Raw genomic sequence first — 25124 nt, forward strand, 5'->3', positions numbered from 1 at the left:
ACCAATTCCCAAAAAACTTTATTTATTGTTTCAAGTGGCAAAATGTCATTGGTCTCTGTGGGGTACCTGGCGGGGCAGAGGGAGACCTGGGGTGAGGCAGGGGTACAGTCCCACCCATTATAAAAATCAAAGGCTTTTATAAAAAATGCTATAAATTGGTATCAAAAGAAAACCCAAGGGAGGCTGGAGAAGGAAGCAGAGAGGGAGAGGGAAGGAGAGGAAGGGATAAAACCTTCAACCACTAGTGACAAAATCCAGGGAAGGGAAGGTGTGGGGGGTGTTGGGAAGGTGATACAAAGTGCATAAATGTGCCTCCCCAGATGCTCCTCAGAGGTGGAGGGGGACAGAGGCTGCAGCCTGGGGCATGGTGGGGCTCCAGCCATCTCCTCACCCAGGGACCCCACAGGAATGGGCACTGCCTGAGACTGCCAGGTGGGAAGAACCTGCAATGGGAAGGGAGGAAAAGACGTCAGGGAAGGACACTGTGGAGGCTTCAGTTTCCTCTCCCCCACACCCATCTTGGTTCCCCCTGCTAAGCCTGGTCATGGAGCCTGGTAAGTGCCTGCAGGGCCCCAGACCAGAAGGGCTGGCTGACCACTCTCCGTCCAGCCAGGGAGCATGGGGGGACTGTCCCTGAGCAGAGAGGCAGGCTAGGATGGTGGCCCTCCTCCTCTTCCATACCAGGCCAGACAACACCCTGACCTCCCTGTGGACAAAATCTAGGGGAGCCAAGGGCCCACCGAGTCTCTGGAACTTGGCTGCACCTGCTGTTTCTAACCTCCCACAGAAAGGGGTGGGAACTAAGGGACAGAAGACGCACAAGGCCTCCCAAGCCTCCAGGGCAGGCCCTCCTCAGACTGGATCCAAGCCCAGGAACCCGTCCTCACCTCAGTGACTTCTCAGACCTTCTTCTTCTTCAGTTTCAGGGCTTGAAGCCAGTTGGGCGACGATCCTTCTGACCTAGGAGGCAGAGGGCAAAGGTTCAGGATGCAAACTTTGAGGAAACTGAACAAAACAAGGAGACGCGATAGGGACAGAAACCACCCTCCAACCAGAAGAGGCAGTCTGGGGCCTGGCTGCAGGGACCCAAATTCTGACACCATCTCCATACCGTTCATCTGGGGCACGTCCAACTGAGGTGCCTCTTTGAGTCTCGTTTGCCTCTTCTGTGAAGTGGGAGTTTCCCTTTTCATCGGGGTAATACAGTGAGGTCAGTGAATGCCCAGAGCTTAGGTCACCTACCCTGAGGACTTCTCTGGCTTGGGAGGTAACGTGAGGGGCTTCCCCAGCCCTGGGACCTTGCAGGACTTCGAACGCTGGACCGCAGACTCCTTCTGGCTCGACTTGCTCTCGGCCGGCTCCCCCTCCTCAGCTGAGCGATTCCGGGGGCGCAGCTTGGCCTAAGAAACAAGTCCAGATGCAGACACATAGTAGTGGGACAGGCAGTAGGATTCTCAGGTGGGGAGACCTTATCTCAAGAGTGTGCAGTCCCCAGAATCAAGCAGAGACCCCTCTGCAGTCCTTTCACCCCAAAGGATGGGAAGTCACTGAGAGATGCACTTCCCCGCAGAACTGAGCTACGCCTTGCACACCTTTCTGTCCTCGGAAAGATACGGCAGGATTGAATTCAGACAAACTGGGTGGGACAAAGCCAGTGGTGACTTCCCACCCCTGTTCCCTCTGCCTGCAATGCCACCCCACCACCCTGGCTCCAGGAGCCAACTCCTGTGCCTGCCTCTGGCTAGGATCAAATACTTACAGGAGGCCTTCTCCAATCCACTCTCCCCTTCCCCTTCCCCTCCACTCTGTTGTTAGGAAATAACTCCTCTCTGAACAGGCCCAGCCCTTATCTGTGCCTCTCCTCAGGGACACCTGAACTTCCCTCATCCAGGCTAATCACGGGCATCATGTCTCCCACTGCCCCTGAGCTTCCAGGACAAGAACACGTCTTGTTCTTCTTTCCATCCCATTAGGCACACAGCACAGGGCCCAGAGGGGCACAAAGGGATCTTCTGGAGCCCTCAATGGAGACGAGAATGAGAGGAGGAATGGGAGAGGGGGACGGGGGAATTAATTGATGGATGGAAAGAAGAAAGACAGCATGCAAGGTGGCCACCTGGCCAGATGGCTGGACATGTTTGCTATGATCAGATGGTACCTTCAGGGCTGAAGGGCTCAGGCCAGGAAAAAGGTTGACTTTCAGCCCCTTGGTGCCCAAGGACATCCGCGTCCGGCGGCTCTGAGGTTCCTCCACTACCTCTTCATCTGAAGATGGCACCCGAGATGCCCGTGGCTCTGCAAAGGCCCAGGGAACGGGCTCAGAAAAGGCAGCACATCCAGACTTCCCCCACCCGCAGTCCCTGCACAAGCTTGGCCTAATGCCCCAGAGATCAAGAGACATCACCAAATAATACATCAGCCCTACCCGTAGAGTCCTGGAACAGGCGTGCATCCGAGTCTGCTGCCTCCGACAGGCCCAAGGTACCCCCAGGCCGAATGGCTGGGGCCCGGTGCCCACGCTTGCGCCCCAAGTTGGCACGGCTCCGATACATGGCACTATCGAGGATCTCGGTGTCCTGCTTGGGACAACGGCGACACCACTGCCATTGCTGCCTCATCCCACGGAAGCCCCTCAACAGCAACTGACCAGGAGGAGCTGGACCCCTCCTGCAGCCGGAGCTTCACGTTCACGTGACGCACCTACACCCGCTTTCTGCCTCCTGGACTGGGACTGCTCAGGGAAGCTCCAGGAACGGGGCTCTGGCAGCATCGCCCTCACCTACCCACTGTCTTGGGCTCACCCTCCACTGACCTCAATGAAGGAGAAGTCCTGACTGGGGGATCTGATGGGAGGGCCTTGGGAGGGCCGCCGAGAAGTCTGTGCTGGCCCCTGATCGCTCCGCCTGGCTGCTGAAGAGCCCCACGTGCCATCCACGTCTTCTGTCTGGCTGGCCTCACCATCAGGCTGGGGCCTCCAGGAGGGTGGAGAGTCCCTGCCAGGCTCCAGCATCTCCTCCTGGGCAGCACCTGCCCTGGCTCCTTCCTCCTCCAACAGGCTCCCAAGGCCCAAGGCCGCTGACTCCCTCCGAGCCACCGCCTTGGAGCTGCTGGCTACCAGCATCTCCTCCAGCAGGCCCTGGGAGCCGGAGGGCCGGGGGCGGGCTGGGCACCTGCCAGGGCTGTAAAGGGGACACAGAGAGAACAAGATCACCGTGAGGCCCCATCTCCCTGCCCTGAAGCCCCCTTCACAAGTTCCTTCCCCCAGCTCCCAAACTCTCCCTTGCCCTCCTTCCCATGCTTTTTCCAGACTCCTTCAAGAAGGACGTGGTCAGGGCCTTGAGCAACACAGCACACAGGGGAAGAGCTGAGCCAGTCTGGTGGGTTCAAATCCCTGAGACCTTGGGTGAGCCCCCTCCCATGGAAACAGCTCAGGCTCCTCTAACTGCACGGAGTCACCGCAGGGATGGAAGAAGAATCTAAAGCACTTGGCGCAGTCCTGGTCAGTACGCACCCCAGAAGGAGCAGCCATTATTCCTGCTGCTGTTGCTGTTGGATGCTGGCAATGTGTTCCCTCCCAGGGCCATCTGCTCGGGCAGTCACACTCCTTGGGGTGAGCCGGGTACTGGCCCACCCGCCTCTCTGGACTCCTGTTGTCTTCAGTCCCCATGCCATGCCTCTTCATTCCCCAAGTTCACAGAGCAACCGGGGACCATCAGAACACACCCGGCCCTCACATGCTGGTGGCTTTGAAGGAGCTGCTCCCTCTTCTGGAAAGCTCCCCACACCACACTGTCCCTTGTGGTACTGTCCCCTTGGTTCAATTCTGCTTCCGAAGCTGCCCTGCGCCCTCCCAGCCACCATGGCTGCCTCAGCCCTACCAGCCCTGGGCTCCAACCCATGTAGTTCTTGCTTTTGTCCTATGGTTCTTTGTCCCCATAGACTGTGAGCTCCTCAAGGGCAAAAACGGGGCCCTTTCTGCCTTTATGCACCCGGCACCTGATCCAGAGCCTGGCTATGCACCGCACTAAGCAAATGTTTGCCAAGCAAATGAGGGGCTGGGTCACCTTGGACCTCCATGCAGCATATGAATCTTCTGTCTGCTGCTTCCTCAAAACACAGTACAGCCGGGCACGGGATGCATGGCTCACACCCGTAATCCCAGCTACTTGGGAGGCCAGGGCAGGAGGATCTTGGGAGCCCAGGAGTTCAAGACCAGCCTGGGCAACACAGCAAGACCCCATCTAAAAACAAAAAACAAATACAGCACAAGCACACCACACACTCTCTAACTCATATTACCCACCCTGTCCAGCGGCCACTCCCCAAAATGACAGACGTATTCACACTCATCACACACACTCAGGCAGATAGCTTGTACGCTGTTTGTCACTCCTCAAGATGCACCTCGCACCCACCACGTCTACAGGCACGGCACAGAGCCACACCTGACACAAACATGCGCATCCCCGCGCCCCCGCCCCCGCCCCCACACACACTCATACCACGCACAGAGGTATGGGAAAGGCTGGCACGGCAGTGCCTGGAAGCCAGGCCCCAGGTTCCCACTGGGATGAAAGCAGGAGAGTTGGGGCAGGTGAGTCAATACCAAGCAGGAAGAGGGGGCAGGGAGAGACAGCACGAGTGGCAGTCTGTCCTTCCACAAGCTGCTGACAGATGGAAATTAAAGCGGTCTGGGGAGAGACTGGGGGAGGAGGCAGTGGCGGCAGCAGAAGTACAGCAAGGCAGCAGAATTGGGAGCAGTCCTGGCTGGGGACCAAAGCCAGCTCACCCTGACAGCCAGCTTAAAATCAGGGAGGATTTGGAGGGAGGGGGCGGCAACAGCACCCCACCCAGCCTACAGAGGCCAGGCCCAAAGCCTCTCCCTGGGGTGGGGCAAAAGAAGGCTGAGGGCAGGCCCCAGGAGCTAAAGATAGGTAAAATGCCCAGGTAGCTAAAAAGATCCATTCCAGCCAGGCACAGTGGCTCACGCCTGTAATCCCAGCACTTTAAGAGGCCAAGACAGGCAGATCACCTAAGGTCAGGAGTTCCAGACCAGCCTGGCCAACATGGTAAAACACCATTTCTACTAAAAATACAAAAATTAGCCAGCGTGGTGGCAGGCACCTGTAATCCCAGCTACTTAGGAGGCTGAGGCAGGAGAATCTCTTGATCCCAGGAGGTGGAGGTTGCAGTGAGCCAAGACCGCGCCATTGCACTCCAGCCTGGGCAATGAGAGTAAAACTCTGTCTCAAAAACAACAAAAAAAATCCACTTCTAAACCGAGAGCTGGCCCAAGCCATTCAGGCAGAGGTCAGTGGGCTCTGGAGGTAGCCCTGAGGAGTGGAGAGGGGCAAGTGGGGAGAGCCCAAGGAAGTACAGCTACGTCCACCCAGCCGGACTAAACCCTACTCGCCCTTCACCTCATCTTAGAAGCAGCTTTTCTACCCCTAAGCGCCCAGATCACGTACAAGCTGAGCCCCTCCCAGCATGGGAGCAGGAAAGAGGGGTAGTTAGGAACACAGGGGCTGAGTCCTGCCCCTCCAGGACACAGCTAGGCTCTGTCTCCTCCTATGCCTGTGGCTTTGACCACAAGTTACTTGTCCCACTCTGAACCTCAGTTTCTTTATCTGTAAAATGCGGATAATAAAAGTACATAAACTGTTCTAGTTTGTTGGCAGAAATACGTGCCTAACACGTAGTTAGCACTTGACAAATACAACAATTAGGATAGTCATTATCATCAACACAGGTCCCTGGCCAGAGAGGATGTGCCTCATCTTGTCGCATCTACACCCTTCACCTGATCTAAACTTCAGAGTACCCTGAGGACCAAGACTGTATCCCACCTCACCCTCCACCACCACTCCAGAGGCAAACATGGTGCTGGAACTACAAAATGAAAATATCCCAGTGTTTTGAAACCTGAAATGAGGGAGGAGTGAAGCTGGAAAGATGTGTCTAGAGAAACAGCAGCTGACCTTGACCCCAAAGAGACAGGGAGGGTGGCCACAGAGGACTGCAAGGCTTGGGCCCAGGGGGACAAGAAAAACCCACAGCCACCAGCTGCGGGAACTGGTGCCAGTCACACTGCCTCTCTGCGTCTCAGTTTCCCTAGTTTTTGTGAGGACTAATTAACAAAACCCCGTGAGTACTGGGTGTAAGTTACTCCTTACATAGGAGGAATCGGAGGCCTGCAGAAGAGAACAAACTTGCCCAAGGTCACAGAGGTGGTGATAGAATCAGAACGCAAGCCTGACAGATGGACCTAAAGCCAGACCCCTCTGAGCTATTCTCAAGGACTTCTCGTTACAAAGGGAACCTCCAAAATTTTCTTTAAAGACAAAGTGCCCATAGTGGGCCAGGCATGGTGGCTCATTCCTGTAATCCCAGCACTTTGGGAGGCCGAGGTGGGCGGATCACCTGAGGTCTAGAGTTCAAGACCAGCCTGGCCAACATGGTGAAACCCTGTCTCTGCTAAAAATACAAAACTTAGCCAGGCGTGGTGATGTACGCCTGTAATCCCAGCTACTCAGGAGGCTGAGGCAGGAGAATCACTGAAACCCAGATGGCAGAGGTTGCAGTGAGCCAAGATCGCACCATCGCACTTCAGGCTGGGAGCCTGGGCGACAACAGACCGAGACTCCATCTCAAAAAAAAAAAAAAAAAAAGAGAAAGTGCCCATAGTGTAGAATTTCCCTACATCAGAATTTCCCTGCTCAGAACACTAGGCTCTTGGATAGTAGCCAAATTAGTTTGGAAAATAGTGCATTACTTGTCTTTAAGGTACTAACATATGCTAATATACAGACTGAGTCTTCCGTATGGTCATAGAATACCCAGCATTTCCCAAACGTATTCACAGACTGGCATTCTTTAGGACACATTTCAGAAAAGGCTGCCCGAAAGCATAAAATTCAAACAAGCCCCTGGAACTCCTCTCTAAAGCAACTGTTTCCATTCGGCTTTTGAGGAGCCGCGCTTTCTGTTGCATACAATGAGGCTCACCTGTATGGCACCACGGCTAACCCCTGAACTCGGGTTAAAGTCAACACTGACCAGATTATGGTAACACAACCACAAAAGCCTGGGTGCTTTAAAGGCACAATGAGACCAAAGCTCAGAGAGCTGAGTGCTTCCCTGCTTCTCCAACGCTATCCTCCTCTTCCCCTAACCTAGTTCCACCACAATCCCCGCCCCACCTCCCTCCATCCTAAACTAAGGGAACAAGATGATCACTTTCCACTTCTCAAGAGCCACCCCACACAGAAGGGAAAGGCAGAGAGCTGTGGGTCCCACAGCGGCCACACCTGAAAGCAGTTAACATAAGCAAGTGAGAAAGAGGTACTCCCGACTCTTTGCCCTTAAGGTGTCACACCACCTTTCCACCCACCAGCGGAGAGGATAAAAATCCCTTTCCTGCTTCACAAAGCAGCTGGGAAGATCAATGAGGTAAGATGTGTGGTTAAGCATGGGGCGTGCAAAGGTCTATGAGTCCCAGGAAGAGAAATCAGGAATAACCACGCCAAGCCTGGACTCTCGCCTGCACCAGGAACATTAAAGTTGGAACTCTGCACTTTCTGAGTCAAACCCTGAGAAACTGAGGCTCAGAGCCCAGCAACCTGCCCAGGACCACAAGGGCCTCCCGGCTCCTAGTCCTGCGCCCTCCCCTCTTCCTTGCAGTCCTCAATGCAGCCTCAGTGGTTCCCTGTGCTCCATCACCACCCCCTCAACAGCCTGAGTCATCAGGAAGCTCCCCTTCCTCAAACCCCCCTGGGCATCTCCCTGGGCCCACCTTCCTCTCTCCCTCCTTCTCCTCCATCCCAAATGCCTGACTCCCCAAGACCACCATGATGCTCTCTAGCCCCTTCCTGCTCCTCTCCTCCCATCACCAACCCCTTCCACTTATAAAAGCCCCCACCCCCACACTTCCCTTGCCTTCCCCACATACCCAGTGAGACGCTCCCACTGTGGGCTGGAAAAGGAAACATGTGCTACTCACTAAAGGGAATAAAAGCGAATCTCAATGGATGCAAATGTTAACAAAACGGATGCAATGCCTTTCTCAGCTGCAAAATCATCTCAGCTGGTTTTAAAACATCCATGAAACAGATTGTGGTTGGCTTGCAAAGCCTTTGGAAAGTTCTTTCAGCAACTTTGCACATAGAGGCCAAGGTCATGGGGCCAGGTCCCCATTCCCTTCAGGTTCTTGAACTTGCTATTCCAGGCTTCATGACAGGCAAGAAGCACCAAGTCCCTAACCTCTTTGAGAACCCGTGGGTGCCACTGTCCACTCCACTCCTGGCTGTGGTGGCCCCAGCCAAGAAGACACAGAATTCTCTGCCCTACACCTATGAAACCACCTGTGGCTTCAGGGCTGAGAGGCCTGCGGAACGGCTACTGTGTACAAGAGTAGAACCCACCAGAAACCATCCAAGCTATGACACGCACCATTTCCCCATCACAGTCACAATTCTAAATCACCAAGAAAGCTCAAACATGGGTTGCAAAAGTAACACATTAGTCATCCTTCCAAAAAAGAACTCACCTGTATGTGTATCGTATTTCAATTTTTTTAAGTAGAATTAAAAATTCTTAGTCTAAAATGTCTCAATCTTCCAAACACTAAAAGTTCTCAGGAAAAACTGTTTCTTCCCTCCTCAGAAAGGTTTCAATTTCTTGGATAACCCTCACATGTTCCCTCCCACACTTGGGAGGGGGCTCCGTTCGTTACCTGGCTCCGAAGCTGAGAGCTTCTCCTGTCTCCATTCCAGGGTCTGCAGGGTGTGGCTCCAAGGAAGACGAGGACTCATCTTCACCCTGGGTCTCTGGCCCACTTGTCTCACCAACCCCCAGCTCCCTGGCCTCCAAGGGGTCTCTGGCCTCCAGGCCAGGGGACAAGCTGCCATTGTGCCTCAGGCTGGGCTCTGGGCACTGGCTGGCCCCGCCCACCCCATGCTCCCTGGCTTCACTCGGAGTCCCAAAGAGCTCCACATTCCGGGGTGCCAAGTCCCGGGTCCAGTCCATCTGCCCCACCCCACATCCCCGTAGCCCCTGAGAACCTCCAGACTCTGGGTCACAGGACACCTCCAAATCCCTCAGGCCCAGATTGTTACCCCAGTCCATCTGGCCCACCCCAAGCTCTTTGTGCTCTCCAGGACTGCAGACTGCCCCTGGGGCCATGTTTCTCAGCCCGAGGTCAGGTGTCCAGTCTGCCTGTCCAACTCCACGCTCCCTTGATTTAAGGAACTCTCCGGCCTCCACACCTGACCAGTCGGTCTGCCCCACGCCACTCTCTCTGGCCTGGCTGTGGCCTCCTCCTTTCCCGACCTCAGTCAAATCTTTGCTCTTCACATTAACATCAGAAGTCCAGTCCTTCTCCCCAACTCCAATTCCCCCGGGCTCTTCAGACCCTCCACTTTCCAAACAGCCGGCCAGGTTCATGTCTCTCAAGCTGAGGCCGCCTGACCAGCCCATCTGTCCCACGGCATCCTCCCTGGCCTCACTCGAGCCCCCGGAACCCACACAGCTGGACACTTCCAAGTTCCTGAGACCCAGCTGGTCAGTCCAGTCCACCGAGCCAGCTGTGGTATTCCCAGGAGGCACAAAGTGACCACCTCCCATCTTGCTAGAAGGGCTAAAGCCAGCACCGCTCACTCTGTCGTTGCCAATGATGCCAAACTGATAGCTCCTCTCACTGGCCTCGATGCAGAAGTCCGGGCTCCAGTCCTGCTGCCCTGGGCTAAATGCTGCCTCTCTCCGGGGGCCAACACTGAGGCTAAACTCACCGACCCAGCCTCGCTTCCCCATCTCCCCATCTTCCAGGCCAGCACTGCCAGGGCCCTGAGCCCCTGCCTGCTGTCTCTCCTGATGCCCTCCCACCTCCCGGCTAGCATCACTGTTTTGCCAGCTGCTCTGGTCTCTCTGCCCGAGTGCCCCATCCGGCACGTGGGCAGTGCTAGGACTGAACAAGCCCCCTGATTCTCTCTGTCCTGGCCGGCCAGCATCCCTGCTGCCCTCTCCAAGGCTGTCTTCCACACTTGGAATCTTCTTCTCAAATTCCTCATCCTGTTGCTGGGCTTCCTCGGGGCTGAACCCAGAGCTCAAGGGTCTCGTTCCAAAGCCTCTTTCCTGGGCGTCAAGGGTCCTGGAGCTGCCACCACTGCTGTAGTCCCTTATCCAAGCGCTCTTCCCAAACTCCTGTTCCTGCGGCTCCGCATCCCGGCTGCCATAGGTGCCAAGTGACACATCTCTCTTCTGAAACTCCCAGTCCTGCTCATCGGCATCCTGGCTGCTGTACCTGCCATGGTGGTCCCTCTTCCCCAAATTTTGGCCCTGCTCGTTGGCATCTTGGCTGGCATAAGCACCCAGAGAATCTCTTTTCCCAAATTCCCAGTCCCCAAGGCTTACATCTCGACTGCTGTAAGTACCCAGTGAATCTCTCTTCCCAAATTCCTGGTCCTGGAGTTCCACATCCCGGCTGGAGTAAGTGCCCTGGGAATCCCTCTTTCTGAACTCCCAGTCCTGAACATCTGCCTCCTGGCTCCGCTGAGTGCCAAGCTGGGCTGGCTTTCCAACTACCCGGTCCTGGGCTGTGAGCACCCCAGGGGCAGACACTTCACTCTGGTCTTGGCTGCTGCTGGCCTCCATCTCCTCCTGGCCGATGCCACACCTGCTGGCCCACTCCCTGGTGCTCCCTTCCCCAGCTCCTTGCCCATACTTGCTGGTCCAGTCCCTCTCTCCGAGACCTGGGTCTCCTCTAGGGCTTGCACCCCCAAGGCCATAGTTCTGAGAAGCACCTTGACACCAGTTGGAAGGACTGAAACTGCTGGGCTGTGGGTCTCCTGTGATCCCAAATTCACTCTGCAGATCTTTCTGGGACCAGCCAAGGAGTCCCTGGGAATAAGAAAAAAACGGACAAAGAAACAACGATTAGATTCAATCGGGGTGGGAGTCAATCCAGCAGAGTCAGCACTGCCTAGTGCCTGAAAGCCCCACTTTGGCCACAGAAAGCTGTGTGACCTTGAGCAAATAACTTAACCACTCGGGGCCTCAGCGTCCTCATCCTTAAATGAAGATAATTCCTACTGCGTGGGGCCGGTGTGAGAGGATTAAACGAAATGATTCAGACCAAGCACTCGGCATAATGCCTGGCATGCAGTGGGCACTCAATCGATGGTCCCATGGTCATGTTTACAACTCTTGGGCAATACTCGGCTAACAGCCAGGAGAGGAGTGGTCTTCACACAGGAATGGCGGGCGATGTACTTTCCTTTTGATTAGGAGAGGTCAAGATTCAAAGCCTCTCTGCAACCTCCCTTGCAAGGCAAGGTTCCAACACCAATGAGAGCTTTTCCAGCCCGTCCTCCCCCACGCCCCACCTGACCCCCATCCTCCTGTAAGTACCCAGCCCCTTCTTCCCCAGCCAAAGTGCCGTCTGCTCAATCCTCCCCAGGAAGACCTCTCAGCCCTCACCTCGGCCCAGGAAAGACAGGAGGGGCAGCTTCTAGCACAGGGGAAAATCCCAGCCAGGGCTTCTTGCACCCCAACCCCCACCTCACGCTCCCTGACTCACCCTCGTGGGCGGGAGAGCCCTGGGCTCAGGGCTTCGGAGCCGGCCAGCCTCATCCCTCAGCGCAGCGTTGGCCAGCAGCCGCTCCAGGACAGACATGCTGGCCTCCCCGTCCCCAGGCTGGGCCATGGCCCTCCGCCCCCCGCCCGCCTCGGGGCTGCTGGGTGCGGCCAGCCGGGCGCAGGGATAGGGCTGGGCTGCTCCCCACGCTGGGACCTGTCCGACGGCTCCGGCAGCGCTGGCTCTCCCTCGCCCTGGCCCTGCTCCCTTCGGAGCAGCTGCAGCTTGGGCAGCCCCGCCCAGGAGCCAGTTGAGTCACCCACATCCCGGGACAGACACACCTACTGCAGGAGTCAGCTTAACCCCTTCCTGCTCCTCCTCCTCCCCGCCCCCTAGCCTCCAGAGGCCCCCTGGCTCCTCCTTTCCTGCAGCCCCGCCCCTTACAGCCCAGGCCCGGCTTGAGAAATAAATTTCAAAAGCCACCTGGCCCCCGGCCTTTAAATTCAGAGGCAGCCTGGTAGGAGAAAGGGCACTGGGCCGGGAAACGGCGCTGGCCCGGGCCCAGCCACCAACTTGCTGGGTAACTGCACAAGGCTCGCCTCCTCTGAGGCCCAGCTGCCTGTCTACAAAGCAGGTCTGGAGTTCAGTGTTAATAACGTTTGTAAAAGCCAACACGTATTAAGCACTTAGGATGAACCAGGCACTATTCTTAGCACTTTAGACATTACAGCTCATTGAACCCTTGCCAACACCCTTGGAGGTAGAGCTCATCTTATCCGCATTTTACAGATGTGGAAACTGAGGCAGAGGGCAGAAAAGTCACTCTTTCAAGGTCACACCTGGGCAAAGGAAAGCAGAGCCAGGAGACCAACCCAGGAGCCCACGCTCTAAATGGCTACACTATTTTGCCTTGAACAATATTCCCATAATGAGAGACTGAATACTCAGCACCTGCCACACACTGTACTGAGAGCTTTCCCCCTCTTGTTTACCCACAATATAACTCTAAGAGGCCGGCGCTACTATCATGAAAGCACTCTGAAGCTTAGCAGTTAAGGCACATTCTTCCCAAGACCAATCAGCTAGCGAATGCTGAAGCTGGGATACAGCCTCACACGAAACCCCACACACCGTCCTGTGCGGTTCTGCAGAGCTACGATCTGCAGGTCCACAGCTGCCTTGTTCGCTACCACAGCCCAAGCTCTCAACACGTAAAATCCATGTTCAAAGAATGAAGCCCACCCAAGCCCTGGCCTCTGTCCCCAGAAGTCCCACTCTCCCTATGCCCATTCTCACCTCAGAGCAGGTACTTGGGGACTGTGCGTCCTTCAGCTCAGATCCAGCTCCCCGTCTTGCACCGCCACCACTAGGTGGTGGTGAAGCCAGGAGGTCGTCCAGCCAGCGGGAGCTGCTTTCAGGGCCCGGAGGCTCGGGGGACGCCCTACACAAGTCTTGAGCCTCTGTCCTGGGTTGGGTGGTCTCGGCCCGGGCTAGGGTCACAGCCTCCTCCTCGATAGGCAGTGCCTGCCCAGGCTCAGGGGTATCAGCAAAGAGAACACAGGGCTGGTCAGGGGGTGCTGGCTGCTCCTGCCCCAGGACCGGCTCCAGGATGGGCAGGGCTGCCTCCCTGGTAGCCAGGGGGAGAGGGGACTCCTGTCCAGCCAAGGGCTCCTGCGACTCATATCTCTCCTCTGCCTGCTGCAAAGGTAACCCAGGTGAGCCCTCAGTTGTAGGTAGGGGCTCAAGGGGAACAGCTGGGAATTGAGGTTGACTCTCCCCATCGCCCTTCTCGGGGAGGGACATGCTTGGATCATCCCCTTGCACCCAGGAACTAGGCCTTCCTGACCCACTTGGAGCTGACCCAGCCCCTTGCCCCTGCTGAGACACTCCTTCTTCCCTGCTGGAAACGGCCAAGTTGCCAGCCTCAGCAGCCTCGGCGGCCTCACTGGCTTCAGTGATGGGGGAGGGAGGCGGGGAGTCCAGCCGCCACACGCCCAGACCCGAGGGCCGCGTGGGGAAGGTCCATTCGAAGGACTGTGATAAGCTCCAGTTGGACTCTGCTCCAAAGGGACGATCCAGGGCCAACTGGCTCCCCTGGCCTTGGGGCAGGGCAGCCAGCGAGCCCCCCAGCTTCTCCTGGTCCTGGCTGGGTGACTGGAGCACACCTTCAGAGAATCGGCGCTGAACCAGGCTGGTGGGGCGGAGGTGTGCGTCACCCTTGGCCTCCTCCTCCCCGCCAGATGGAAACGTCCGAGTGAGATCAAGCAACTCACCCACCTCGATCAGGGGCCGGGGCGAGGTGGCAGGGGGCTGATCCAGGCTGTGGGGCTCCGAGACCTCAGGGGGAGGGCTGCTGGGTCTGGGGGCTTCTGGAGCCCCCTCAGCAGGGAGCCCAGGGCTGGGGGTGTGGCGGGAGCCCTCCTCAGGCAGGGCTGCACTTGGAGCTGATGGAGTCACAGCGGGGCAGGGAGAAGCCTGGGAAGCATCAGGACTCTGGGCTTCCAGAAGCTGCGAGTGGCAGGGAGAACTCTTATCGGGTGAGTGAAGATGGGGAGAGCCAGGGCCTGAGCCTGAGGCTTCTGCGGGGAGGCCTGGGCTGGCAGGGCCTCCATTCTCTGAGGAGGGGGCTGGACTTGAGGGAATCCAGGGCTTGGACATCTGCAAGAAAAAGGTCAAGAGCCGTCACTCACCTCTCAGTGGGGTGGGGAGGGTCCCCTCCAACCCCACACAGACCCCAAGTCAGCTTCTCCCAGGCTGGGAGGAGGAAACTAGAACCTAAGGGGCTCCTCTCAGGACAGACGGGAGAGGCCCCATAGACGACTCAAGGCAGGACTTCTCACAGAGCCCCCTTTAGACCTTCTCCCCCAGAATGTACCTAGCCTTATTCCTACCATTTCAGGTGGTTGGAACCCCTGACCCACTCAACCCGAAGCTCATCTGAGGATCTCCTCAGAGGCCACAGTTCGGGGTCCAGAACACCTGCTTTATAAAGGGAAAAGGAACATGGAGAATCTGGCTCTTGAGGTATCTCGGCATGTGGGAGTCGGGAGGGGAGAGAGGGTTTCGCCTCAAAGCAGGACTCGAGGTGCAGTGCAGCTACAGAGCAGTCGCAGGAGTGGCTACAGCACACACGGGGTGCTCCTCGTGCCACTCCAGAGGTGCCAAGGAAGCAGGAAGGCCATGGGACCCAGGCAAAAGGGACTGGGGGACGTGACAGTGCCTAGCTTGAGCCGTCCCAGCACTGCCTCTTACCAGTATGTGCCCTCCCTCACGTATGGCAGACACTTGGTCTCTCTCTCAGCTTCCCTATCTGTACATTAGGGCTGGTGGCCACAATGCCCGTCTCCCAGTTAGGTGAGGGTGAAGGGAAATGTGTACACTGGCCCCTCGGCATAGGACTCATGGAATGATGGGGGCAGAGTGGGGAGGACGTGGAGAGAACAGGGGGACAAACGAGGCACCAAGCACCTGGCACTCCACCTGTCCCCAGACAATGAAGCAAGTCTGGCTCCATCTGACCTTTGCCCTCTACATAGGTCACGCTTCCCTGGCCGCCTTCTCCCATGCAGTTATTTCTCCCACATCATCACCTACTAGGACCGGGCAAAATAAAGGGTCCTGCTTGCTTCTCAAGGTCCCTTCTGTTCCCTCCATGCTTACTTCCCTCTACAACATTCTAATTTCAAAGCTCGTGCCCTTAAACTACAGCACCCACAATTCCTTCTTGTTATCAACCCTTACACACCCATCATTTCTTGAAAACCATAACCGCTGGATCACTGCAACCCTCTCCAGCACTGCTGTGATAGCTTACAGTGATCTCCATAGCCAGATGCGACCCTTCCAGCCTCTGGTTCGTTGGCCTCCTCTGCCCCAGTGACGGTGCGACCCATCCTCTCAAGGTCACACCCTAGACCTCAGCCTTACCAGTGGCTGCACCCTCTGCATCACCTCAATCCCAAGTATCCCGCTCGCCCACCCCCACCGTTTATCTGAAGGCTCACTCTATTACCCCAATACCCTCATTTTCAGCTCCTCTGGTAGCACAGCCCCTTAACCCTCATTCTTTCTCACTGTCCCCCACTCCCCTCATACCCTTACCTCTCTTCTTATCACCATTAACATCACTTTTTACCCAACGCTCAACTCCTTCATCTGCTTCATCACACTGTTTAACCTGTTTAAATACAGCTCTCCAATACAGCTGGGCCAATCCTAGCCCAGCACCTGAGTAGCTGCATGTGGCTGGAGAAAAACACACAATTGTGACAGCTGGTCTCACTCCAGATTCACCACTGACCTCAAGCCGGCCCCAGAGCTGCCCAGAATCCCACGGCACTCCCCCTCCCATTCACTCCATGACTCTCCCCGGCAATGTTTTAGCATCTTCTCCCGTCAGACCTCCGCACCTCCCCCAATCCCCTCTCAGCTGATGGCCTTGCTTCCTGTTCCCTGAGAACACAGAGGCCACCAGCAGAGAACCCCTTCCCACCCCGACAACCCCCCACTGGCACACCACCCACTTCCTGCATGGGAGCCCAAGCACTCTGCCTCCCCTTCTGCTATCAGGCACTGTCCTCGCTTGGGGCTGAGGCCAATCCTTCCTCTCTCCTGCATCATTGATTTTTTTTCCCTCTCTACTGGATCATTTCCATCAGTACACAAACTGCTCTAATTTCTTCTGTCTTGAAAAACCAAAAAAGCAAACCAAAAAACCACTCTTGACCCCACATCACTCACTAGCTACCACCCATTTTCTTGAAAGCCCTGTCTACATTCACTATTAATATCCACAGTTCTTCTTGTCCCCTTCTCTCTTGAACCCACTCCAAACCACCTAACTACTCTCGTCAAGGTCACGGATGCCCTCCCTGAAACTCACTCCAATTCTCTGCACTCACCTTACTTGACCTGTCAGCAGCATCTGACAGCTGATGGCGCCCTCCCCCAGTCCTGGAGGCTGTCTCTACTTGGTGGACTCTCTCACTATCCTCCCAGTCTCCTTGGCTGTGTCTCTGGGCCCTCCCCTCCTGCACCATCCCCTCTCTCGGTAATCTCAACCAGTCGTCACAAGCATCCCTACTCTGACAATTCCCAAGTGTTCCTTTCAAATTTGCTCGCTTCCCACGAAGGCCAGACTCAACTACCCAACCATCCACTTGACGTTTCCACATGGATGTCTGAAAGCCATCTTAAATTCAGCAAATCCACAAGCAAACTCCTCCCATCTCCCCCAGTCTTGCTTCACCCTTAGAAGTCCCCATCTCGGCAACCATAAACTCATCCTTCCGGTTGCTCACGCCAAAAGCCTTGGGGTCACCCTTGATTCTGTGCTCTCAATCTCTCTGAAAGTCCTTTCCACCATGCCTTCAAATTCTATCCAGAACCAACCACTTCTCCCCATCTTCACTGTAAGCTACCTCCAGGGTCCAAGCCATCATCATCTCTCACCTGGACGATTCCAACAGTCCCCTGACTGGTCCATGCTGCTGATCTTACCTCCCTGCAACTGATTCTTAATCCAGTGGGCCAGGTGACTCTTTACAACTAAGACAGCAGCATCCCAAGCCTCTCCTGCAAACCCTTCAAATGGCCTGCTGCCCTCACTCAAGCCAAAGTCTTTCCAGAGGCCTTCAAGACTTGACACAATCCAACCCCACCCTCCGTCGGTCCTCACTACCACCCAACTCCTCTCTCACTGCGAGGCAGACATCCTGGCCTCCTTGCCAGCAAGGCATCAATGCCTTTGTACTTGCTGTGCCCTCTACCAAGAATGCTGCTCCCCAGACATGCACACAGCTCAGCCTCTGCCCTTCACAGTGACACCTTCCCCGACCACACTCGGCCCTGCACTCTCTACCTTCACAGCTATCCCCAGCACCCAGTTCCTAACAGGCAGTTCCTAACAGTCACTGCTTGCTGGATGGATAAATAATCAAGTCAGGTCTCCAGCTAGCAAGGGCTGTATGAGCAAAAAGGGCCATCCTGTACCTTGTTTACTCAAGAAAGCAGGCTGACCATCTTCAAGAACGGGAGTATAATGAGAAAATCTCAGCAAAAAGACTCAGCCCTCTTCTGACTCCAGAAAAGGCAGCCCAGCCAGGGAGAGCATGGGAGGCAGACACGGCAGCTCCTGCCTCAGCCTAAGTTACTTACCCTTTGTGAGCAGAGGCGCCCTCATCTCTCACATGGGACTAACCGGGTCTACTAGCCAAAGCTATCACAAGGATTGAGCCAGTTAACGTTCCTGGGACAGGCCCAGCACATAGTAGGGACTTAATCAATGGCAGTTGCTGTGGATACTATCATTACTGTTTATGATGAATGGCCTTATGGCCAGAACCACACTTAGCCACTTCGGTGATCAAGAGCACTGGCCTGGGAGTCGAAAAATCCCAGTCAGTCCTCCAGTGAGTCACTCTCTCCATGGGCCTCAGTTTCCCCATCTGAACTATAAGGACAGTAGAAAAGATGATCTCAGATGACCCTCCCGGCTCTAAAATACGTGATTCTGATTCATAACCGGAGGATAACTCACATTAGCAGGTAGCTCCGAGCTGGCTGCCTTAGCCAAGTCCCCATTGAAGGCCAGGTTGGAAGCAAGGCTCCTGTGAGGGACGAGAACAGGAAATGGAAGCACGGAATGTTAGAGTCTGTCACAGAATGAGAATGTGGGAGAGTCTCCCAGTGCAACTTTAACAGCACCCAAAGGTTAAACTCTCCTAGCCATTTACTTTTGAGCCCTGCCTGGAACCATTAGGGACACAGAATCTGTCCATTTTCCATTTGGCAAGTGCCCCGGGAGACAGTGCTTATTCCCTACCTGAGCGTGAAGGGTTAAATTCCCCAGCTCCTTTAGGAAAAGCATCCTGGATGCCCAGACCTCTCAATGGTTCCTAAAAACATAACTCCTCTTTCCCTTAACCCATAAGGAGTTAAAGTTCTCCTCTAGCCAGGAAGAGTGCAGCTGGTCCCGCTGCCTTGCCAATACTTCTTGAAGAACTGCAGTGGGGGAGGGGAAGAGGAAAGAGTGATTTTCCAGGGTTGAAGTTGTTCTTAAGCCCTCCTTGGAGTGAGGGAGGCAAGGAAGATGGCGGGTGGAACCCAGCATGGGCAAGAGTGTGACCTCACAGCACCCTGGTCTGGGACAGGCAAAGGACTAGCTCTGGGGCCAAGGCTCCAGACACTTGAAGGTGAGAGAAGGGCAAGGCCAGAGGGCAGGGCAGGGCAGGGACTCTCAGTTTCCCGCTCAGCCCAGACCACACCAGCCTTTGCTTCTCATAGCAGTAGGAGGAGAAAGGGAGCCTCTGAGCCCAGCAGAGCGGTCAAAGGCCCAAGGAGCCAGCCATGCCTCAAGCTGGCTCTCCCAGCACTGAGGACAGCCCCTGTGCAGCTGATGGCTCCTGAGATGCCTCAGCCTCTTCCTCCAATGTCCCGTGCCCACAACCCCAAGAAGCACCTCCTGGCCGGCCCTGCTTTCCACTAGTGGCAACTCTGGAGAAGCGTTATCATATGCAAATGTCTCCAACCAGCCAAAATCTCTATGCAGACACTAGCTGGCCTGGAATCAAGATGTGTTCTTGTCTTATCTCTCCCATCAGATTCCGCCTCACAGGGAGAGACTGTGCCCTGCTCCTCCTGACACACGCAGCCCACCCCAGGACAGGCACACTGCTCTGCCCACTGTTAAGAGCTAGCAGTTAAGAGCAGAGGCTTTGGAATCAAACAAGATGTCCGTCTCTGCCTCTTAACTTGCCGAGACTATGGAAGTCATTTTTGAGCCTCAGTTTCCTCATCTGTACAATGGATCTAATACTCCCTTGAACAAACAGGATGCCAATGAGGCAAAGTTTGGTGGCCAGCTCGCAGTATATGGAAACTAAAAATAAACTTCTTGGCCGGGCGTGGTGGCTCACGCCTGTAATCCCAGCACTTTGGGAGGCCGAGGCAGGCGGATCACCTGAGGTCAGGAGTTCAAGACCAGCCTGGCCGACAGGATGAAACCCCATCTCTCCTAAACATACAAAAAAACTATTAGCTAGGTGTGGTGGCACACGCCTGTAATCCCAGCTACTTGGGAGGCTGAGGAAGGAGAATCACTTGAACCTGGGAGGCAGAGGTTGCAGTGAGCCAAGATTGCACCACTGTACTCCTGCCTGGGTGACAAGAGCAAAACACCATCTCAAAAAAAAAAAAAAAAAAAATCTATTGTCTATTAAACTTCTGTACTATACACTTGAACTCTCTAACATAAACCTACATCAATTCTGTAACGAAAACTACAACTTTAAAAGCATACAGTAATGATAACACCATCTGCTGGGGAATGATTTGTGACTTAGATCGGGATCTGCCTGTATTCACGGCACACGACCAATCTACGGGTAAGTCACAACCCTATACGGGGCCATGCACTTGGTCCCCAGCCCCCACCCAATCCCACCCCACCTGACCTCCAGGCTGCCACAAAACATACAACCTCCCACCCTTCACCTCTCCTCAGGGGTCCTGCTGTGCTCTTCCTGGCACTCGGCTGCAGGCTTTACTGGCTCCTCCTGGGACCGTCCCCTGGAGAGGGTGCTGCCATCCTCATCCCTGGGAGCAGTGGTCGTGCCATAGGTCCTGGGGCCATACCGCGAGCTGCCATCGTGGTTAAAGGTGAGGCGGGAACCCCACAGGCGGTCAGGGCTGGCAGGGACCTCCCTCCGAGGCTGCTCCATCTTGGCCAGGATCTCTTCCACCGTGGTGGCCGCGAAGCGCTCTGAGGCTGGGCGGAAAGGGGCAGGGGCCTTCCGTACGCCCCCTGGAGCGGCACATCGAGCTGGGGGTGTCAAAGGGGGTGGCTCCTCTTTCCCAGCCTCCTCTTTCCCAGTCTCTTGGATGGCTTCTCCTCCAGTGGAGGCCTCAACCACAGGCCTTGGTGCAAAGGGAAGCGGGCGCTTGCTGCCACCATAGGGTTGGGGTCCTGCCAGCATGTTCATCTTCCTGGCAGAAGGCAACTCAGCCAGGGGACCCCGGGGAGGCCGAGGCCCAACAGGCACCAGCAGGCTGGGTTTGGCAGGCAGGGCTGGCTTGGCAGGCAGGGCCCGGGGTTTGGGCTTGACAGGGGGTTTGGCCCGAGTGTCACCTACCAAAAGGAAAGGGTTGGCAGGGGAGCTGTCAGAAGAACTAGGAAGCAGAACTCCTTTGTTTCCTGTTCCACCTCATCTCCCACCCTGCAATTTAAGAATATTCACATCTTTCTAGACACAAGTCATATGCCACCTCTTCCGTGAAGCCTTCCTTGATTTTCTACACACATCCCAGAAGCATCTTCTTCCTTCTTCAAACTCCCAAAATGTTTTAGCCAATTCCCTTTTTAAGCTGAAGCTATGTAAGGACCCACCTGGCACCTTATTTCTTCCTGTACTGTATTTTGCAGCTAACATAAGTTTAATTATAAGTTATAATAAACAGACAAACGCCTGCCTGCCCCTATCAAGCAGTCAGCCCCCGTATTCCCAATCTAGTTTGTTCACCTTATGTGACACTCTTCTCTATCAACCATAGTAAACTTTCAATCTCAGCTGAGCTTCTCTATCCTGCCTCCAGGCTGCCTCCTCCCCCAGTCATAGCACACTCCCAGGCCACCTCCCCACTGTCATCTGGTGTGTGACTGGGAATGCAAACTTACTATTGACCTAAGTCAAACAAAAGTAAATCTGCTACAGGGAGAAAAAAAAAAACAGGACCAGAAACCTACCTTCTATATAAAGCTAAATGACCTTGGAAGTAACCTCATCCACTACCCTCCTGATGGAATCCTTTACCTCCTACACATTTGGCTAAATATAAGAAAAGAGTCTATGCAAGGAGCCAGGAGGTCTGGGTTCAAACTCCCACTTGTACACTCCATTTGTCCCTGTGGGCCTCAGTTTCCCCCTCTGCAAAGCATGCAGCTTGATCTGTATCATCTCAAAGGTCCCTGTCTACTCTTACACCTGTTAGAAAGTTATGATCCCAAACAGTTCTGAAGAGTCTCAAGAGAAGCTGAGAACCTTTCACACTCATCCTGCACTGCCTTGGTACTCCTTCTCTATCTCAACAGAATCATCACTCAACCACCCCCCAAGACAGAAAGAGGGGGCGGCCTCTGCCCTTCCCACCCCCACCCAGCTCCACCCTGCACCCATTGGTACCTGGCTCAGAGCCAGCAGGCACCAGCTCCTCCTCCATCTCCCGGGGCAGTGGGGAAGCCATGGCTGAGCGTTCCCTGAGAGTAGACACTTTCATTACATGCGGCAGACCCTCCTTGAGAGCTGGGAGGCAGAGAGGTATGAGCCGGGGTGGCTGCAGACCTAAGAAAAGAGAGAGAAGAGAAGGAAAAAAAGAGTTGGGCGTTGCCAGTAGGTTTAGCAGAGAGAAGTCTCCTATTTCTAGCAGAGGCAGAGTGTGGGACAGGAAGAGAGAACTTGGGGCAGGGGGTGGGGGGGTGGGGAGGGTGGAGGAGGTCAAGGGAGGTTCCCAGCAGCCATATCCTCAACTCTTCCCAGATCCTCCCCATTCTTATTTTCTAACCCCAAAGTCCTAGCGCTTCAGGGAGTCACTCACTGCTCCCTCCTCTGACAAACTCTCCAAGACACCCCACTTACAGTCCCCAGAGTGCCCCTTGGGTAGGACGGCCCCGCTGGAGGTGTCTACTCAAAGCAGAGCTAGAGAGTTGCAAAGTATGAAGTCCCTGTGAATCACCTCACGGGAGACGGGAAAAACCCGCTCCTCCCCAACCTGGGCTCCGCCCCATTGCCTGCCTCCCCCTTCCCGCTCACCCTCCTTCCCTCTCTCCCTCCCTCCCAAAGCTGGGAGTGGTTCCTTCTCCCCCCTCTCCCTGTTCTCCCTCCACATCCCTGCCCCACTCTCCCCTCCCTCAGAGCTGTCTCATCCAAACACGGAAAAATAAGGAATAAAAAGTAAACATCTGGAATATATTTTTTTCTTTAATTTCTCAATCGCTTGGCTTCAGCTTGGAATTTGATGAGGTAAAGCCAGGGCCTAGTCCTGTTGCCATAGCAATGGCCTCCCACTGGATTTCCAGAGCCTAGCCAAGAGGAAGGAGGAGCCGGCCCAGGCCTGGGCTGGGAGAACGGGACAGGGCTTGAGAATATCCGGGGGGTGGAGTGACTTGGGGGAAAATTCCCTGGGGCTCCACCTTCCAAGAGAGTCAGGGCGGAGCAGCCACAGCCTATGAAAAGGGGCTATGTGGGCTTCACTCACCAGCCTTGGGTTGGCTTTAAGGAGTTCTGAGGGGAACAGAAGAAATTAAACCAAGTGGCACAGCCCTGTGGTAGAAGCCTGCCACAGGAGCTTCAGGGTCTGATACACCAAGATTCAAGGCTGGATGGGTCTACCACTTTCTAGCCGTGTGACTTCTCTAAGCCTCAGTGTCTCCAACTGAAAAATGGGATTATTGAGACCCTGAGGGGGCTTACGTGATATAGTACATGAAAACTGCTTAGCACAATGACTAGTACACAATAAGGATTCAATAAATGTTGCCTGTGATTACTGTGATTCCATTCAGTGTCACCAATGAGCTAATATCCTGATAACCACCTCCTCCTCTTCCGTGACCCCAGGCTACCAGCATTCCCAGACCATTCCTTCACTCTCCCAGGCCCTAGTCCTGTCACCTGTTCTTCAGATACTCCACCACCTCCTCAGTTCCCATCCTGGCTCCTGAAGCACTCTCCCACCCACAAAAACATGGAGACCCTGGGGAATAGGGCCCTGCACCTCTCATGCAAGGGGGAAGTTTCCCTCACCCGGTGTGCAGAGCCCTGAGGACAACCCAACCCTCTCCAACCTGCAAGGGGCATTGCCTCACTTAAAATCACCCACTCCAGCTGGTCTGGGAAGACAGCACCAAATCCCAGTGCTCAACCTCTGCAAAATCCAACTCCTCTCCCCTAACGCTAACCCTGCCCCAGGGATTTCAAAGATGGGAAAGGGTATGAAGACAGTAGAGAAACCCAGTACTGTCAACCCACTGGTCAGTCAACCACCACGGAAGACTGCCCACTGTGGGTGGGTGAATAACTGTGCAGAGCCAGGCCAAGTGTGGTGGGGGGAGGGGCACATGATAGAAAAAATAAAATTAAAACACAAGATTGTTTCCTTGTCCTTGAACATTATTACTAGGGACATAGTGTGGGTGGTTGGACATGGAAATGAATTGGCTCAGAATCAAAAAAATCCTTTCACCTGAGGTTCTGATGGGCCCCTCTGCGGTATGAGGGGCTGCAGCAGTGAAGGCGGGCTCAGAGTCCCCAGGTGCGGAGGTGGCCACAGCAACTCAGAGACCCCAGCCAGGAGCCCCAGGTGAGCAAGGCCACCAAGGCTGTGGCCAGAAGCTGCAAAATCGCAGCGGATCTGAGCACTCCCCACCCCCAAAAGACCAGGAGGTAGAGGGTAGCGGGGTAGAGACGAACTGACCCCTGGCAGATAAGGCCTCCAGAAGGGCTGGGCAGCTCCAGCCCCGGAGGGGACTCGGCGCAGGCGGGGTCGCCCCTGTGGACCGCAGGATCTCCAGCCGGATCGAAGGCTAGAGAGGTCGGCAGGGACAGCACGCAAACTGCTGGAAAGAGGGAGGGCCAACGGGAAGATGGAACAGCCCCGGGCAATGGGCTGTCTGGAGGGGCCCAGTGGGGAGCTCTGGACACAGAAGGGACAGCGGCAGCCGAAGAGGAGGAGGAGAAGAGGATGGAGGAGGAGGAGGGGACGGCGGTGGCGGTAGAAGCGGAGGACCTGTGAGCGGGCTGTGAAGCAGCCGGCGAACAGACGGTGGGCTGCAGACGTCGATCAGGTGGGGGCGGACTGGGGTGGCTGGGGGCGTGCCGAAGGAGCCGGGGGAGGGGGCTAGCGCGGCCCAGGGGAAGGGGAGGCAGGGGTCCCTCCAGCGGCTCTGCCCGCCCCCGGCCCCCCCCCCCGCCCCCCCCCCCCCCCCCCCTTCTTCTGGCTCCGCCAGCACGAGCTCCAGACCATGCGCCCTCCGCCCCCGCGCACACGCGCCAGCTTCCCCCGGGCCTCCAGCGTCCCCAGCGCCCCCAGCCCCTGCAAACTTTCCTGGTGACCCCCTCACCACCACCACCTCAACCCGAGGTCTCGGCTGGAAAGCGCCCACTCCTTCCATGCCCCTCCCCCGCCCCATCCCGGACCCCGCCCCCTCCTTCGCCCGCCCGCCCCCGCGCACTCACGCGCTCGCCCGGGATCCGGCTCCGCTCGGCTCGGCGCCCCGACGCCAGTCCCCGCCGCCGCCGCCGCTGCTACCGCCGCCGCCGCCGTCACCGCGGGACGAAGCCACTGTGAGCCCCGGCGGGGCCCCGCCCCTAACTCCGCCCAGGCCCACGCCCCCAGGGCGCTTCATGAATATGCATGAGCCGGTGGAACCCGGGAGTTGGAAGCCCGTGCAGAATTCGTCCCACCGTCGGCAAACAGGCGCGGCCCAGTACTCAATTATTCATGAGGCTTGCAGATGAGGGGCCCGCCCCAGGCTCAGACCGGGGCGAAACTGACGCAATTC

General features: G+C 55.9%; 1 protein-coding gene across 2 annotated transcripts; it reads right to left on the reverse strand.

Annotated features, from left to right (window-relative positions):
• TNKS1BP1 (tankyrase 1 binding protein 1) lies at positions 1-25087 on the reverse strand. 2 transcript variants are annotated; one of them, XM_031653573.1, is made up of 12 exons: positions 24799-25087; positions 21748-21906; positions 20063-20696; positions 18108-18177; positions 12866-14227; positions 8732-10893; positions 2813-3179; positions 2426-2576; positions 2159-2295; positions 1243-1400; positions 888-960; positions 1-443 (listed from the first exon to the last, which is right to left on the reverse strand). In XM_031653573.1, exons 2-11 carry the CDS (start codon positions 21839-21841, stop codon positions 900-902), a joined length of 5196 nt encoding a protein of 1731 aa, XP_031509433.1. In that variant the 5' UTR covers positions 21842-21906; positions 24799-25087; the 3' UTR covers positions 1-443; positions 888-899. The 2 variants fall into 2 exon arrangements, with proteins under 2 accessions (XP_031509433.1, XP_003909914.3); XM_003909865.5 differs by lacking the exon at positions 24799-25087 and adding an exon at positions 22201-22347.
• Positions 25088-25124: the final 37 nt, after the last annotated feature.

Source organism: Papio anubis, chromosome 12, assembly GCF_008728515.1.
Source record: "Papio anubis isolate 15944 chromosome 12, Panubis1.0, whole genome shotgun sequence".
Classification (NCBI taxonomy): Eukaryota; Metazoa; Chordata; class Mammalia; order Primates; family Cercopithecidae; genus Papio; species Papio anubis.